The sequence below is a fragment of the Prionailurus viverrinus genome, chromosome A3 (assembly GCF_022837055.1).
Source record: "Prionailurus viverrinus isolate Anna chromosome A3, UM_Priviv_1.0, whole genome shotgun sequence".
NCBI classification, from domain to species: Eukaryota; Metazoa; Chordata; class Mammalia; order Carnivora; family Felidae; genus Prionailurus; species Prionailurus viverrinus.
Genome location: NC_062563.1, coordinates 120,653,209 through 120,670,898, shown reverse-complemented (window position 1 = coordinate 120,670,898; position 17,690 = coordinate 120,653,209). Strand labels below are relative to the sequence as shown.

Sequence of the window (17,690 nt, the reverse complement as noted above, 5' to 3'; positions counted from 1 at the left end):
CCTATAACATTCTGGTAATCTTCAGCTTTGATGCTAGAGTCTTGGTTCTTGGCTGTACTAAAATGTTGAATTTGGTTCCATTCTCAGCTGTCATTTCTTAGGTCAAGGACATTTTTCTGAGTATGCACAGAGTGAACTGCAAGACCTTGGCTTCTCTCAAGGACACATCAATTCTTCTAACATCATTACTAGTTTCTCTAGTGCTACAGGGTTTTTCTTAATTCCACTGGTGGACCATAGATTCTTCATTTCCTTAAACAAAACCACATTTACTTTTTTTCTTTTCTTTTTTTCTTAAGTAGGCTCCACACCCAACGTAGGGCTCAAACTCACAACCTTGAAATCAAGTTGCAGGCTCCACTGACTGAGCCAGCCAGGCATCCCAACAAAGCTATTTTTAAATTAATCTCAGGTTGCTCAGAAAAGAAAATGTCACACAAGTTTTATTTTCTTTATCCACTGAGTCTCTTTTTTAAGAATTTGTGGTAAAATATACATAACATTCACCAATTTAGCCATTTGTAAGTGTGCAGTGCTGTAGCGTTAAGTACAGGATGTTGCAACCACACTACCGTCCATCTCCAGAACTTTAAACACAAACTCCCAATCCCTGTTGCTCCAAGTCACTGGCAACCACCATTCTAATTTCTCTATGAATTTGACTACTCTTGACACCTTATATAAGTGGAATCATATAATATTTGTCCTTTTGTGTTTGGCTTATTTCACTCAGCATAATGTCTTCAAGGTTCATCCGTGTTGTAGCAGGTGTCAGAATTTCATTCCTTTTTAAGAGAGAGAGAGAGAGCCTTTTTAAGGCTGAATAATATTCCAAGAATATCACATTTTGTTTATCCATTTATTGATGGACATTTGGATTGTTTCACTTTTTAGCTATCATAAATAATGTTGCTATGAATATTGGTGTGCAATTATCTAAGTCTCTGTTTTCATTTTGTTGGGGTATATAGCCAGAAGTGAAATTGCTGGATCATATGGTACTTCCATTTAATTTTTTGAGGAATTGCCATACTGTTTTCCACAGCGATAGAGCCATTTCACATTTCCACCAGCAACACACAAGGGTTCCAGCTTCTCTACATCCTTGCCAACACTGTTATTTTCTTGCTGGTATACACACACACACACACACACACACACACACACACACACACACTGCTATACAAAGTAAACTCTACTCCCAACGTGGGACTTGAACTTATGACCCTGATATCAAGAGTTGCACACACTACCAACTGAACCAGCCAAGCACTCTCTGTTTTTTATAATAGTTATCCTAATGGATATGAAATCTTATCATGGTTTGGTTTGCATTTTTCTGGTGATTAGTGATGTTGATCATCTTTCATGTGCTTATTGGCCATCTGTGTATATCTTCTCTATATAAGTGTCTATTCCAGTCCTTTACTCATTTAATTGGCCAGTTGTAGGAGTTCCTTACATATTCTGAATATTGGTTTTTTATTAGGTATATGATTTACAAATATTTTCTCCCATTCTGTGGATTGCCTTTTCACTGTGAATAATGTCCTTTGATGCACAAGTTTTTCATTTTTAATGAAATCCAATTTATCTTTTGTTGCCTATGCTTTTTCCATATCCCAGAAATCAATGTCAAATCGGATTATAAAGCTTTCTCTTCTTCTGAGGGTTTTATGTTTTTAGCTTTTAGGTCTTATATTGATGTTAATTTTTGTGTAAGACTTAGGGTAAGGGTCCAATTTTATTCTCTTGCATGTAGGTATCAAGTTTCCCAAAAACATTTATGGAAAAGACTGCCCTTTTTTCATTGACTGGTCTTGTCAAAAACCACTCCATCATATATGTAACCGTTTATTTCTGGGCTCTCTATTCTACTTCATTGGTCTGTATGTCTGTCTTCAAGGTATTTCCACACTATTTGATTACTGTGGCTTTGTAGTACAGGTTTCCTTTTTATTTTTGAAATGCACCACACATTCTCTCTGGCTCATGTTCAGTTCTTTAACACCCTTCAAGTGTTGCCTGGAGACTGGCACTTTCTGTAGTTCCCCAAATTAGCCAGCATCCAGGGAAAATTGTGCAATCAGGTGCAGGAAAAGGAGTAACAGGTGAGTCATTCAACATGGTATTGGGGGTTTTTGGAAAAGAAAAGGCACCGTCGCTAGCTAAAGTAAAACTGTATGCCTTTATTCAACTGAAATGAGTCGTTAAGATAAAATACAATTTGCCCATGTGCAGAAACATTATACATTCAATTCTGAAGAAGGTAGTTTTATACAACCAATGAAAGGAACAGTCTAAAAGTGAGAGGAATAAAGACGATAGTGAGAGGGAGCTAAAAGGCAGAGTTTTATCTGTCAAAGTGCTAAGGCCTATGTGCACAAAGTTTTAAAGTGAACAAGACCAACAGAAGGTCATTTCTTCCATTCGGATTTCTCTTGGTGCTGGTGAAAGTCTTAAGGTGTGATGCAATCACAGAACTAAGATGGGTTTTTAAAAAAAGTAGGTCATAGCACTTACGGCTAAAAGTTTTTAATTTCTAGAGTTTCATTTGTCATGTACTCATGGATTCTACATATTTTGTGAATTCAGTAAGAACTTGGCCTTCAATCAGTAGTTTATTATCAAAGAGCAAATTGTCAGGTCTTTCCCAGCCCAGTATCTGTCTCCTTATGCAACAAAGAGGAAACCAAAATATGAGACTCTGGAAGAGTTTCATTAATTTAAAGTTTGCGGTAAGTGATTACATATAGGTTCAGCTGAGGTCACCAGAGTCTTCAAATTGCTATTGCCTGAAATCCTAAAATGAGAATTGCTTACTTGGGGTTCAAAGTCCAACTCCATCATGTCCAAGCTCTAGGTATCTGAAAACATCAGACACTGACTCTTAGAAAGAACTGACCCAAGAAAGTAACATTTTTTTGTACCACACTTTCCATAGAAAGGAAATAGGCTGTGTGCAAAATAGTTCTAAAGTATCTTCAAATATTTTGATATCATTTAATGCATTGCTTTCTTATTGGACTAATCTGAATTTTAACTACTTAAAAAGAGGATCCATGATTAAAGTTAGTAAAATTCAATGTTGACTCAAGTTGGCTTAATAGAGTTTATGAGCAACATCTGTGTCATCTAACAGACAGGTGTATAGACCTAAATCCTGATCAGTAGCAAAAGTTGCCAGTAGATGATTCAATAGAAAACCATTACTTAGCCTACAAAATGTCTCGAATCAAATGGAATCAAATGGTTCCGATCATGGCAATGTAACATTATGTGAAGCCAAAACCTTAAAAAAAAAAAAAAAAAAATCATTTTGTAAAAAAGTTAAGAATAACCCCAAGTTTACTTAAACCTATTTTAAACCCAATCTTGGGTTTATCTTTCTTCTCCCCTAGGCATTCTCTGGGTTTTGCGGTCACGATGGAAATCAGTAGGTTTTTTATTTCCCTTTAGCCTCTTTGAGTTTGGAGAACCAGGGACATTGAGTTGGAAGTTATTCTTCAGGAGAGTCCACTATGTGGTCACAGCCCATCTGCCCAGCCGATCGTCTCTGGCTCTCCATTCAAGGCTCAGTCCACTATGTGGTCACAGCCCATCTGCCCAGCTGATCGTCTCTGGCTCTCCATTCAAGGCTCAGTCCCTCCTCCCAGTTTAAGGAAGTCTTTCCAAGGATGCCCTTTATCGGTTAAGACTGAAAGCTCCATGGAGGTATAGAAATTCTTTAGTTTATAAAGTCTCTATAAAAGAAACCAAATCTTTTGTTTAAGGTGACCAAATACTGTGAAAATATAGGATACCCACCCTCCTGCTTCTTGGACAAAGCTGAGACATTTCACAGTGGAATACACCAAATACCTTCTTGACCGAAAGGTGAATCTGGATTATTTTGGCATACAGAATTTGAGTTGCAAATCCAGCAATTCAGGTTAAAGATAAATGGTAAGGAAATTTCAAGAATAAGCACTAACAAAACACAATGATTTATCCTTTAAAAACTTTTTTTTTTTTTTTTTAAACACCAGACAGTCTCAAAGTAAGAATTGGGAATTTGGGCCACTAAAAATTTTAGGTCTAGAATCCTGCTGAAGTTTCTTATAACTCAAGTTCTGTGACTTAGAGATGAGGGTGGGGAGGGGAAAGCCAGTTCTACGATATTATAATAAAAAACTTTAAAACACTAATTTTATCCACTTTGGAGAAAAAGCACGGATACAACATTTTTAACAATATAAAATAAAGGGATACATTTCCTTCTCACCAGACTACAAGACGAAAATCAAGATTTAGTTTTAATTCCCTTTAGCTTCCTTTGTGTTTTAACATCAGTGACAGGAAGGCTGCATTATTTACCTAATTGTTATTAGAAAGGGTTAGCTGAGAATAACAGATAGCATCTTTCCTGATGCACTGACCAGAATTAATTGAAAGGGATTCTCTCTTCAACTAAGATGTTACTAAGAAATTTCTTGACGTTTCTATTAAGAATTCTACATCTTCCAATGATTGTTTTTAGAAAATGTAAATTTTATTAACATGGCTCTTCACTTCCACACTGTTATTTCACCTAGGGGCAATGCCTTTCTTTTCTTTCTTCATGTCTTGCCACTGTTTCGCTCAGTGCCTCAAATGCTTCACCTCTGTAATTCATTTACACTTAAATTTCCATTATGTCTTGGGAAATATGTAGCACATATTTACTCCTTGAGCCCTTAACTAGACACACGCTGTATGGCTACTACTACTTTAGGAAGACCTTTTGCAATTTACATGGCTGCTTTTGTTTACCCTTGTATAACCTGAACTTCAGTAGTGCTTAGCACATAGTAGGAGCTCCAAGAAATATGTGAATGAGTAACATGATTTGTACACAAAAACAGCTAGAAACAGTATGCAAAATCTTATTTCTAAAGACCACTTTATGGTCAAGTAGTGTCAAAAGCAATGAACACAGGTTTCTAAGGTTGTGATGTAAATAAAGGACAGTTGGGGATTCAAGCTGAAGTTGTGTTCTGGTATATTGCTTTCTCACTCAACTGCAGATCAACTATACATTTAGGCTCCTATGTCATTACCTGAATATGAATTTTACTTTCGGTGAGGTAGGAGGCCCATTTAAGTAATTATATCTACTGGAAATGGGGGGATGGCTTTGTAAAAGGCCATAATGGGCTGGTGTAAACACATTTAATATCTCACCTTCACTCCTATTTATTATATGGGAATTATGAGGATGCAGCTATTCCCTGAGACTTCAGAAATTTCCTTTAGAAAAAAGCGCATTTTCAGCAAAGATTTACAGTGCTGTTCTCTTGGATGGGTAAACGATATTCAATGTCGTTGGGCAACGCCAATGTTTGAAATGTCAATTTTTGAAAAATAATAAGGCTGTCTTTTAAAAAGCATTCTACATATCCTTATTAATTTCCAAAATATAAATCTAGAAATTATTCATTTTTAAAGAATGGGCTAGATTCCTTTATTTCCAAAGACTATCTAGGTATCATTTTGCTCCTTCAATCGTATCCTAAAACCAAGTATTTGCAACCACAAAATTCTCTTGAACAGGATTGCAGACTATCTGTAGGTATGGGACCATGGGCAGTTAAGCTCTCCTAATATTTGGCTCATTCCGTATTTGCATAATTGCCCTTCCCGACACTGGGCAGTTCAAAACCCAAGTTCTCCTAGCTCTTCTAGCTCTCAAGATCAACCAGCAAGGACCTAAAACTGGCTAGGAAACTCCCTCTCCAGATAAATCAGGAAGGATACAGAACTGCTTAGGAAATTCACTTCTTAGAGAAGAACTGGGAAACAGAAAAAAAGTTTTCAATTACCTTCACGAGATTATTTCTTCACGTAGTCCTACTGCTTGTAAGGTGATGGCAGCAAATGTTTGCTAATGAATCATTAACCATTGTTGAGAAAGAAAAACCTATTTTCCCCCTGAGATATTTTCTTACCGTTCTTTGTTACAGAAGCAAACAGTGGGCACACCATGTTTTTGTGTTTGTCTGTGTTGAACGTTCCCAGGAACACCAGGTGGTTAAGAGACAGAACAGTTCAAGGGTGAAAACAGAGACAGACAGATACGGTGAATTTAACATTTTTACTAGAATTCTGAAAGAAATACGCTACCCTGATATGTTTATCACCAAATTCCTCATTTCACTCCTCTATACAATCTGTGGTAATCTTCCAATGATAATATAAGGCAACAGCTGAGGGCCCTTACCCACACCGCTCTCAGATGGATGTCAGACCTCAAGATTCACCAAAAACTCCAAGGTTTTTATTTTCACTTTAATTATCTTTTACTTAATAATAAAATGAAAAATAAGAATATATGAATACATACAATCTATATACATATATTTATTGCAAATACTTAAAATTCTTATGTAAAATGATTTTTCTATATTTGTGAAAAAATATGACTTTTTAAATGGTGTTGACACCAACTTCTCTGTACATACCCTCAATTCCAATGTTAACAATTCCTTTAAAAAGGCAAAAGACACAAAAGTTTAGCATTTACCAAACCAGTCTGTACAAACCTTATAAGCCAGAAGGGAAAAAAAATAGCTTGTGGTAAATAAGTTGATTTTCTTTTAAAATAAAAAATAAACTTCAAAACTATTCCCCTTATTGCATTTCTCGGAAATAATCTGAGTGTCTTTAGAGTAACTTCCTTTGTAATAATTTGTGCCTTAACAGTGAGGTCCTACATTAAACATACCATATATGAGAAATTCAAAGTCTTCCACTGTCACTTTTTACATAGATATTAAAATATATATTACTTAAAATATATTACTGGAAAGCTATTTTTAAAATTGATCTTTAATAGTTGTATCAAATGTAAAGCATTAAAAAAAATAAAGTAACCAAGAATCTATGAAGCTCTTACTTCAACTTTAGGAAATGTTTCACCTATTGTTCCCTTTCAATAGGTATGTAGGTACTGAAACATGGCAGGAAAGATCCCTGCCTATCATCATGTTTCTCAGAGTCTCTTTGGACTATTCTACAAATTGAGCTGAAAGCTACCACTGGCCAAGTTTTTTACTTAGCACGTTGTTGTAATGCAATGGGAACTTTTCCCTCCTTGCTGTGAAAGTGAAACCTCTAGGTCACAGAGAAAACCCTGGCGCTGCTCACGGACAGTGAGTTCTAGAAATAAATAGTGGTGTATTGACCAGAGAAGACCCCCCCCTCATTATAACAAATCATTTCACCGAACAGTTCTTTAAGGACTCTAAGGTAGAGAAAGGCAATTAATAAGCAATTAGGATGGTCACTGTCAGGTTATTAATACATGTGAATTTACACCTTCACCCAGAAGGCAACGAGGTCTTCCTTTGGCTATTTATTTAAATCTGAGAGAATTCCTAAAACACATACATCTGGGTGCCTTCCCAGCCCATGCTAGTATGCTTCCCCTACCCCAAGAAAAACGTCCCATTTGCCAGATCTTATTCTTAGAAATGTTACATGGGACATCACATATAGTTTCAGTATCTTGAGCACAGGGTTTAAGGAATAGTAGGGCAAACACTCCAGGTTATTTGGCTTTATTTTGTTTAATAGGCTGGAGAATTTTTATGGAAATTTTTTTTTAAGATTCAGGGAGCCTTCTCTACTAGACAACTCAGAACATTCGTTAAGTAAGACTGAGATGATTATTGTTAATGCTCTTTCCCCAAGGTGACCTACAAAGGAAGGTATCTGAAGGCTGAGAAGCATACCCTGGAGGTATAAGCATCAGGCACAATGCCTGACTAGTCACTGGAAATAGTGCAACTACATACCACAAAAATAAGCTTAGCACTTATCCACAACCTTTCAGATTGAACTGAAAGGTAAAGCAACTCTGAAAACCTAAGATAAAAACTGCTTCAAAGGTACTGGAGTCCCATGCTCTTAACAACACAAAGATCTTTCTTGTTCCTACTGCTTCATTTTCAAAAGAGTCAGATTGTAATACGGTTGGATTGTTGCTCTTGCTTTTCTGTTCAGCTCTTAAAATGACTTTCTACCTGAAACCACTGTTTTGAAACGAACTGACAAATGGGTTGTATTTAATTTACTACCAACCCAAGAGAATCTATTCTCTCATTTTGTCAAGATTGAGGCAGTGTACCTAGACGACAAATTCTGTTTTAGGGACATTCGTAAATGCAAATATTTCATTAGCTGAGTATTATTTGTTAGGAGAATCTGGGGAATCATAATGCTTAGGGCCTATCTGCAAGAGCCTGGTCAAGATGAAGAGGCACAATACGGTCTGCTCTCCAAGTGGACTTGAAAATCCCTGATACGTTTCCTCCTTTCCTGGTTAGTCTGTCCAACCTCAGATTAGGAGAACCATGGAAGAGAGACTTTCTATGACAGCAAAGGCGCAAAGAAGAAAACTCACGTTGATCAATCCAAACTGGTAATTAACGTTCAGCATGGGGTCCGTTCTGAATCACTCAGGCACTTCCAGCGCACAGACCGCCTTCGGTCCTGGCACGGACACAGGGAGTGAAGAAGCTAAGTATGGGGAGTCTAACCCAGCAATAGGTGCTTTGAACTCCCTCCCTTGGACTGTCCAGGGTACTGACAGTCTGGGGAACAGAAGCATGGTTTCTGTTTCCTACTGGATCTTGGCTGGAGAACTTAATCCTTACCCCTGTATCCTTGCAGCCTTCATATTTTTAAGCCACGAAGAAAACGGGAAGTTAGGAGGGCATCCTATTGTCTCAGCTGAAACTGGAACACAGATATTAATCTTGTATTTGCCTTGGGTCGCAAAAACTTAACAAAAACAAAAACTGAAGAATAGTGTAGCAGTAAGTTTCTTATGGGGTTCAAAAGTATTACAAGCATGTATATTATGGGGCAAGGAGGGGAATGGGTAACAGAATGGGGAAGAGTGTTACTGTCTACTTTCTCCTAATCTGGAATGTGACTTAATAAGTTTACACTGTTCTGCATATGGTAAATATCACATCCTGAATACTAAGTACAACCACAAGTGTACTAGGTTGCAATAATATTTTTACTTTATACACTTGAAATTAGGAAACTTAAAATCAATATGCAAAAGATGCACATTGACAACACCCAATTCTTCGATACCAAATTCTGATAAACTGTAGATTTATTCTAATGTTCTTTAACCATGACCTAAATATATGTACTCAAAAACTCTTCAGTCATTAGAGACAAGATTTAAAAGAATAAAAAAGGAAACAAAAAAAGTCAACAAAAACAAATAACAAAACTGTGAAGCTAATTTCTCCTTTCTAGATGTTCCCTTAGCCATTTACTGAGGCCCCTTTACATTAGAAATCTCTAGTGCATAGATACCAGCAATCCAAAATAGAGGACAGGTTTTCTCAAACAGGAAAAGTGTCTAACTTTTACTGTATGCGTGCACACTGTGTTCAGAGTCATATAGAACAAGGTTCTTCCATACTCCTCAGATGCCTGGGAGGTCCAAACAGGCTTAACAGAACGGGCAAATGTGACAGCCAAGGGCTTTTCTTCCTGCAGCGACAGCAGGACTACAGAACATCAGGGAACGGGTTGGGCAAGAAGAGGAAAAGAAAGACTACCTTGTTTCTAGTGTTAAAACCGTTTTCCAAAGGTCTGTATGTTCAGTTTAACAATTTCTGCACTTTTACTCCTTTGCCCAACAAAACACATAGTTCAAATCACCCCATCATTAATATTATTTGTTACTTTTGTCCTAGTATTTCCTACCTGTTTGTAAGCTCCACGACTGACAAAGTACTTGGATGTTATTGCCAGAACTGCTGCCCTGCACAGGCGACAGTAACAGCAGGGGCCCGGAGAGGCATCCCCTTTATGGGCCACATTCACAGTCTCAGGGCAGGGTAGTGGGACTTGAGGGCAGGGATCCACAAACTGCAAGCAGAGAGCTTGGCAACAGCACGGGTTTGTGGAAGCCAAGAACCAGGTCAAGAGCTTTTGGAGTCTGAAATACTACCTGTGAAATTAACATCTTATCAAAAATTTGAACTTAAGAAGGTTCTTCCTGTCTAAGATAAAGGGACTGAGCAAACCCTGACTCCAGATTCTGCAAAGGCTGAATAATCCATGTAAAGCCTGCAGTCAGACTGTCATGACATAATCAGCTTGAATGGTCATTTCTCCAGACCATCCCTTCAACTCCTTCCTTTTCCTGGCTACTTAGGAAAGGACAGAAAAGAGACAGCTTCCTGTAACCATGCATGGCATTAAAGTTTTCTCAGAGTCACATGAAGCAGAACATAAATCTGAATTTAAAGTAATACATCATTACCTAAACAGCTGGAAAAACGTTAAAACAAAATGTGACATATTTACATGATTTTGTAAGTGCAAACTTGTCACAAATTCACAAAGTCTTGCTTGACCTAGACTTACTATACAAGGTGCTCTTCCTCTAAAATGTAAGATCTGCACTCTGTATTCCTGATTAAGTAACATTTGTCTCTCAAGACAACTGAAACCTCCTTATTTATTTCTGTGATTCCCAAAGGATGCAAAAAACACATCTCGTCAACCCTTCCCTTCCTGCCTCCTTTACAGCATGTTCTCTTTCTAGTCTCGTTACCGAACGACAAGGCAGGAGACACAAAGTTTAGAGGGGCCGATGCAATCATCGTGGCAGAATGCTCCACACCCCTTGCACATGATCATGGCTTTCAATCGGCAGTAACATTTCGAAGGTGTGTCCTCTATGCTGTTCTCTTCAGGAAAGGCCTGAACAGGAATGGTCTGGCCATGGCTGCTGGGATTCATAGCTTGGCTAGCAGGGATAGTAGTGACAGTCACTGAAAAGGACATGACATCACCTACGTTGCTAGATACTTGGCTACAGTCAGGCATCCCCGGTACAGCAGAGTTAGGGTCCATGTCAGACGAGGTGGAGACATTGATCATGCCTCTGTAGCTTGGCCCAATCTGTGTGGGGCTTCCATATAGCTTTGGGGTTTGCAGTGGCGGAAGGAGGAGAGGCTGATGGGTGGGACTGTCTGCAGTCAGAGGGAGAGCAGAACTGAAAAGCTCAGGGCTGCTACGCATCGTCTTCCCTCTCACTGCATGAGCTATTTGTTTCTGTGCTGCCTGAATAAAATCTCGGGCTAGGGTTTTTTCATCAAATGTTTGGCCTCTAGGGAACAGGTAATTCTCCTTGCTTAAAGTGGTTTGCTCATGCACTGGTGTCTCCGCCTTCACATTCTTTTTTGCTAAACAATCATTGGTGGATGGGGTCTCTCTACTGTGGGGTCCTGAACTTGCTTCACACTTGCCAGAACCCTGGGAAGCCTGGGGCTCCTCCTTCACCATGATGGGTTCTTGCTCATCACCAGTACTTTCCTCATCAGTATCTTCTTCTTTGCCGCTGCTACTATCTCCTGTTGCATTTTTACAGTCTGTATATCCCACTTTCAAGGCCTCAGTGGGGCTACTTAGACAAAAACGGTCTTCAGGGTTTACAGAATGGGTCCTCCTAAAGCTCTCTGAACCCCGGCCATAGGTGGAAATGTTAAGTAAGTAGTGACCTGCCATTGCAGGCTTTGATGTCCTTCTGCCAGCAAAACCCAACATGAACCTCTGGCTTGTGGAGATATCCTCTAACTGGAAACCTGAGTGAGTGAAGCTGAACTGGGAGGGCTGCACAAACGGGAGAACATTCTGCCTCCGAACCCTCTGGATGAGAGTCTGAAGGATCTGATCTTGAGTGGCTTTATTTAGTCCTTCCTGGTATTGGTGTGTGTCAATGCTAGAGTCCCTCAGATCCTTACCTGTCAAGAGCTGGAGGGATCTTGGAACCTGGGGGAGCTGCTTATTTTGCAAGGTTTTACCCAGCGGCTGTAGAGCTGGGCGAGACTGCCTCTCACTAACTTCCTCTCTGCTGATCTCTGTTGCGTTGGTGCCTGTGAGGGCTCCTACCCCCGGCTCCTCTCTTGTGGTCAGTGGAACAGTTTTCATTTCAACTTTGGTGAGAGGTTTGGGCAGAATTTGCTCCATGGGAACATCTTTGCCCTGAAGCAGCTGAGTGACCAAAGGATTATTCGCAGGGATACTAGAGCTTGGCCTTGAAATGGGTCCATTCATATTTGAAGAAGTTCCTGGAGTTTTAAGGCTAGAAGCTACTGGCAAAGTGCTCGAGGACGGAGCTGATCCGGTAGGTGCTACAGTCACACTGACCTGGGGTACAGGAAGCTTTTCTAAAGTGGCTGCTGTTAATAAAGATGTTAAAGGAGAGGGAGTCATATCCACTGACGTACTAGCAGTTGTCTCTGCTGAGGCTGAAGGGTCTGGTATATTCTTACTAGAACCTACTCTGGGCTCAACTGTGCCGTCAGCTGCAAAACGAACAGGCGAGGCACCAGAGAGGAGAGCAGAATCTGTCGGAGCAGAAGGCGCTTTCTCCTGTCTGCAATCGTTGGGCCCTTGTGGGTGGGTAAGAGAGGCCACTGTGGCTGTTGCCCTGGTGGGATTCAGTTTTTCATTACTCAGCTTCCCTACAGCTGGTGGGGGTGCGTGAGTGTGGGCTGGTGATGGGACACTTGTGCGTGCTCCACTGATGGCAGGTGTTGGAGGCACTGAGGGGGTTTGCTGTAGTTGTGCTCCAGAGACACTATGAGGCTGAGCCTGGTCTGGGGTCTTGGTCTCAGACTGGGGCTGAGTCTCTGGAACACAGGGTAAAAGCTCTCTCGTACCTCCCCTGCTTCCAGTTCCTGCCAATTCCAGTGCGGGGCCCTTTCCGGGTTCACGGGCTCTGTCTGAGTCTGGACTCCCTCCTCTAGCAGGCTTCCTTTCACCACCCTCTCCTGGACCTTGTCCACCCCCCGGGCCAGGTCCTGGAATGGTCCCTCCAACCGAGGCGGCGGCGGCAGCGGCGGCGGCGGCGGCGGCTGCTGCCCTCTGTGCTTTGACCAGCTGGGCTTTTGCTTTGATGTCTGCAAGAGTTCTGGCTCCTGTTCTGTTAGGACTAGTGATGGAGACTGGAAAACGAGCCCTGGGAGAGACCTGCGATGTAGGAAAAGGCATGGGGGAGATTCTGGAGACAGGTATCTGAAAGAAGGAGGGAGAAAAAGAAAACGCCAGAGCTTAGTTTTCACTTACAAGAGTAACAGAACTTCATCAACACTTGAATTTTCCCAGTAGGGTAAACACTGCACAACACCAGTGGCAATGGTGGCAGGTCCATGGCCAAGAGACCAGACTGCGGAGACAGCAACACGATTTCGTCTCCAGGGTCCTTCCACCTCTTAGAGTGGTGCCAAAGTCTCTCCTCCCCCGACATCCTGTCCACCCCAAATCCCCATACCGCTTTTCCCAACACAACTCCCTCCTAATGGCATTACTACTCACAACTGCTTATTATTTACGATACAGACCTTTCTACGGTATTTGCGCTTTCAAAAGTGTGTGTGTGAGAAGCATACCACTGTCTTTGTCTTCCTAGCTCTCCTTCCAAGGTCCAAGGAAAAATTCTTGCTCTCTTCTGCTCTACACACATACACCCATGCACACTTAAGCATATAGGCTGAATTATCTCAATGACAGAGGCTTCTAGATAGCACTGGAAGACAGAGACAGTGTGTAATCCACAGACGCACCCCACTCTGCCCATCCCATGAGGAAGGATGCACATAATATATATGTTTGCTATAGTCATTCTCCTCCCTGGCTGGCTTAATACTTACTTGGGGAGCTTTTTAAACTTACTTGGGGAGCTTTTTAAAACTATATGCGCTCTGAGTCTTATCCCAAAATTTACAAATTAGAACCCTAGGGAAAAATGCTTTTATCAGGTTTGAAACCACTGATTTTCATATCATGAAATATTGTATCTGAAAGGAATCTGACTCATATTTGAAACTATACTTCAGAAGCTATCAGAGTTCATTAGAATGCATCAAAGTCTGGCCCCCCCTAGTAGCTGCTAGAGTTTAAAGGAACAAATAACTATTACAGATGTTCTAGGGCATTTAATTAAAAAAAAAAAAAAAAAAGAATCAAGCCACGGTACTGTAAGAATAGTAAAAGTGATTTTCATAAAAATCACACTCTCTGGCAAAGCATTCATGGTAGAAAAGTCTCAAAAAATTTTTTTAAAAGGGTGAGATTTGTAAGTGTATAAATCTTAAAATTAAAAAGTCATGAAGAGGGGCGCTTGGGTGGCTCAGTTGGTTAAGCATCCGACTTCAGCTCAGGTCATGATCTCGCAGTTTGTGAGTTCCAGCCCTGCGTAGGGCTCTGGCTGACAGCTCAGAGCCTGGAGCCTGCTTCAGATTCTGTGTCTCCTCCTCTCTCTGCCCCTCCCATGCTCATGCTCTGTCTCTCAAAAATAAATAAATGTTAAAAAAATGTTTTAAGAAGTCATGAAGAATGTCATACAATTAGTAGTAGGCAAAATGAGAGGGAAATCACGTAGTAAATGAAATGGGTCAAGTACTAGCAAATGAAAGTTTCTAAGGGATATTTCCTGAAAGAACAACTTTGGTTCAACTAAGTTAAATTAAAAGGGGGGGGGGGGAGTATTTCTATGTGGATTATTTTTCTCTTTATATCCTAATATGAATGAATAATACCCAGTGCCTGGGTTCATAGTAGACACAATAGTATTAATAAATACCATTAATAAAAATGTAGATACTATTTATCAAATGAATAAATGGATTACAAACTGATATTAAGCACAAGGCCAAGTATTACTAAACCTTTATATCAGAAGTAAAAAATGTGTTTGGGCTTTAAAGGGCTCACTATTGGTTAAAAGCAGTCTTTATATAATATCTTAGCGATACTGCTTTCCGAATGTGAAAGATTTGATACGCAGCAATATAACACTAACATGGAAGTTAATGACATATCCTAAGCAGCAGAGCTTAGCAAGGCTATTTCACCTTACTAAGAAGAAACCTTCTCTCAAGAAACCAGCAGTGACTCAAGGCAGCCACAAACGTTTCCTTTAAAAAGATGGGGCACCTGGGTGGCTCAGTCTGTTGAGCGTCCAACTTTGGCTGAGGTCACGATCTCAAGGTTCCTTGAGTTCAAGCCCCATGTCGGGCTCTGTGCTGACAGTGTGAAGCCTGCTTGGGATTCTGTCTCCCCCTCTATCTGCCTTTCCCCCACTCACACTATCTCTGTCTTTCTCAAAATAAGTAAATAAAGTTTAAAAAAAAAAAAAAAGGTGGAACTAAAGGTAGTTCTAGAGCCACAGAACATCAAATTAGTTATGGCAGTAAGAAAAGGGCCAAGGTACACTTAAATATCATCGCTCTCGCTACCGAGATCTTTTTTGTTTTTTAAGTTTATTTATTTATTTGGAGAGAGAGAGGGAGAGAGGGAGAGAGGGCAAGGGAGGAACGGGGGGGTGGGGGGGAAGAGAAAGAGAATGTCAAGCAGGCTTCACGCTATCAGTGCAGAGCCAGACACGGGGCTCAAACCCATGAACAATGAGATCATGACCTGAGCCAAAACCAAGAGTCAGATGCTTAGCCAACTGAGCGACCCAGGTGCCCCAAAGACAGATCTTTTAATCACATCGATGACTTCCTTCTCTTATCATATTTCTTATTCTGCCACATGAGACAGAATACTATCGGTAACTATTTTAAGATATAAGAGTAGCCAGCAGGGGTGGGTGGGTGGACGGACGTAGTCTACATTAGATATGCAGGTACCTTACTTACTCAAAAACTAAAAGATCTGTAGGAATGGAGTTCTAAATGCCTGTTTATTAATAATTTTATTCGGGTAAGACCACAGTTACATGCTTATCAAATATATACAACTGCTTCTGCATTAAGAAATAACACAAATGACTTGAAATTAAATAAGTATGACCAGAAACTCAATTCTTCCCACTCACTTACCTTGAGAGGCGGTACTTTTCGCACCTGGATCCTGTCTGCTCTACTGAGAAAGGGCTGTGGCGAGACGTGAAATGGCTGCTGGTGCTGGCGATTCTCAGTGACACGCGGCCTTTTCTCCCAGCTCACAGGGGCCTCTTCTTGAAGGAGACAAGATTTCCTCTTAAGGCTCTCTGGGCTGTGATCGGTCAGAGCTGATGGAGGTTCTTTCATACTGGTCTCCTGTGGACCTGTTTCCACTATGGGCTTCATTCCTGGCTTATCCACCCCAGGACTCTTGGGTTTGTTTGGGGATGTAACTAAAGCTCCTTGGCTTTCATCTTTGTTGTAATTAGAAACTGTAGTGAGATGATTCTCTTTCTCAGACTCCTGTTCAACAGAGGCAACTGGCTTCTGCTCCAAGAGCTCATCATCCTTAGGGCACTTGATGGGAACAGTGCCGCCAAGCTCTTGGGTATTGCTTGCTGAGGACAGTAGGGGCTCTGTGGGCTTCGAGTTCGGCGGCACCAGATCTTGGCTTTCATGCTCTTCCTTCCTTACTGGGGATGGTGCTTGTGCCACTTCTTCTATAGACTCTAACTGGGGAATCACTGGGACTGTACTGGCAGGTGAGGCGTCTGAAGGAAGCATGGATTTTGGTTGCTCTGCTGGGGTTTTCTTTACTTTGAGATCACTGGGCGAGGCTGTTAATTTCTTTGAATCCTCAAGGCTCAGGCCAGAACTAAAAGGTGGAAGAAAAAAATATTCTAGTTGAGAAATGGCTCGTGTTATTGAAAGCATTATGAGATAATAGTATATGGCAATGCCTAGAAGGAACCCTGACACATAGGAGGTATTCCTCACATGTTATCTTCACTATTATCATCATTAGTGAAGCTCTGGAGTTTGAGTGCCTGGATGCAAATCCTGGCTCTGATAAGATCCATGTGACATTGAGTAAGTCACTAGTCTTCTGTACCTCACTTTCTTCAGTTATATACTGAGATTCATCACTTGATACTATTGGTGTTATTAAGTTAATGCATGTAAAGTACTTAGAACAGTACCTAGCACATATTAAAGCTCAATAGTGTTAATTATTATCATTACTTTTGCATGTAAGAGGGGCTACCTTGTCTAGAAGCAAGCATCACAGACTACTCACAAGGGAAGTGAAAAAAGGCCAAGACTCATGCACCCTGATCAACTCTGCTCTGCAGCACCTGAGAAAGGCTGGCCCAAGAAATCTAAGGGCCCCTGAGGAGACAGGAGTTGGCTGTCAACACTCTCCAAGCATTGAAAATTAGAACTTGGGAGTTTCTGGAAAGCCTGTTTAAACTTCATTTAGTATAGTTCTATAATTCCGAGACCAATGCCTCTGAGCTATCCCAGGAGTGAACTGATGGGACTTCCATAGTGTGGCCTAGAGCTAAGCTACTCAGTAGGAGTCACTAGAGACTCCTCCTAATGTTTTAGAATATTGTTTAAACAGGCAAAAGCAAGGCACCCTCTTTGGTGACTTCAATAAGGACTGCACAATGGCTAACAACAAAACTATACAATAGCAAAAAACAGTTCTTCTATAAAAGCTGGCAAAAAATAAGAGCTAAAAACAGAAAAACCCAAGAATTGCTACAATGCTCTATCTGCCTAAGGAGGGAGGGCTCAGAGCTCATACCAAGAGTGGAGAAATATCAATACGTGAAACTCTTTTTCTTTTCTTTTTTTTTTTAAAGATTTTAAGTAATCTCTATACCCAACGTGGGGCTTGAACTCACAACCCCAAGATCACGAGTTGCATGCCCTAATACCTGAACCAGCCAGGCG

General features: G+C 40.6%; 1 protein-coding gene across 3 annotated transcripts in view; it reads right to left on the bottom strand.

Annotated features, from left to right (window-relative positions):
* Positions 1–2,169: 2,169 nt before the first annotated feature.
* ASXL2 (ASXL transcriptional regulator 2) overlaps positions 2,170–17,690 on the bottom strand; it is a 134,590-nt gene continuing 119,069 nt past the window's right edge. For all 3 annotated transcript variants that reach the window (XM_047853823.1, XM_047853822.1, XM_047853824.1), the window contains 2 exons: positions 15,888–16,605; positions 2,170–13,077 (listed from right to left, as the gene is read on the bottom strand). In XM_047853823.1, the coding sequence (XP_047709779.1) occupies positions 10,606–13,077; positions 15,888–16,605 (3,190 nt within the window). In that variant the 3' untranslated portion in view covers positions 2,170–10,605. The remainder of the gene's footprint in view (positions 13,078–15,887; positions 16,606–17,690) is intronic.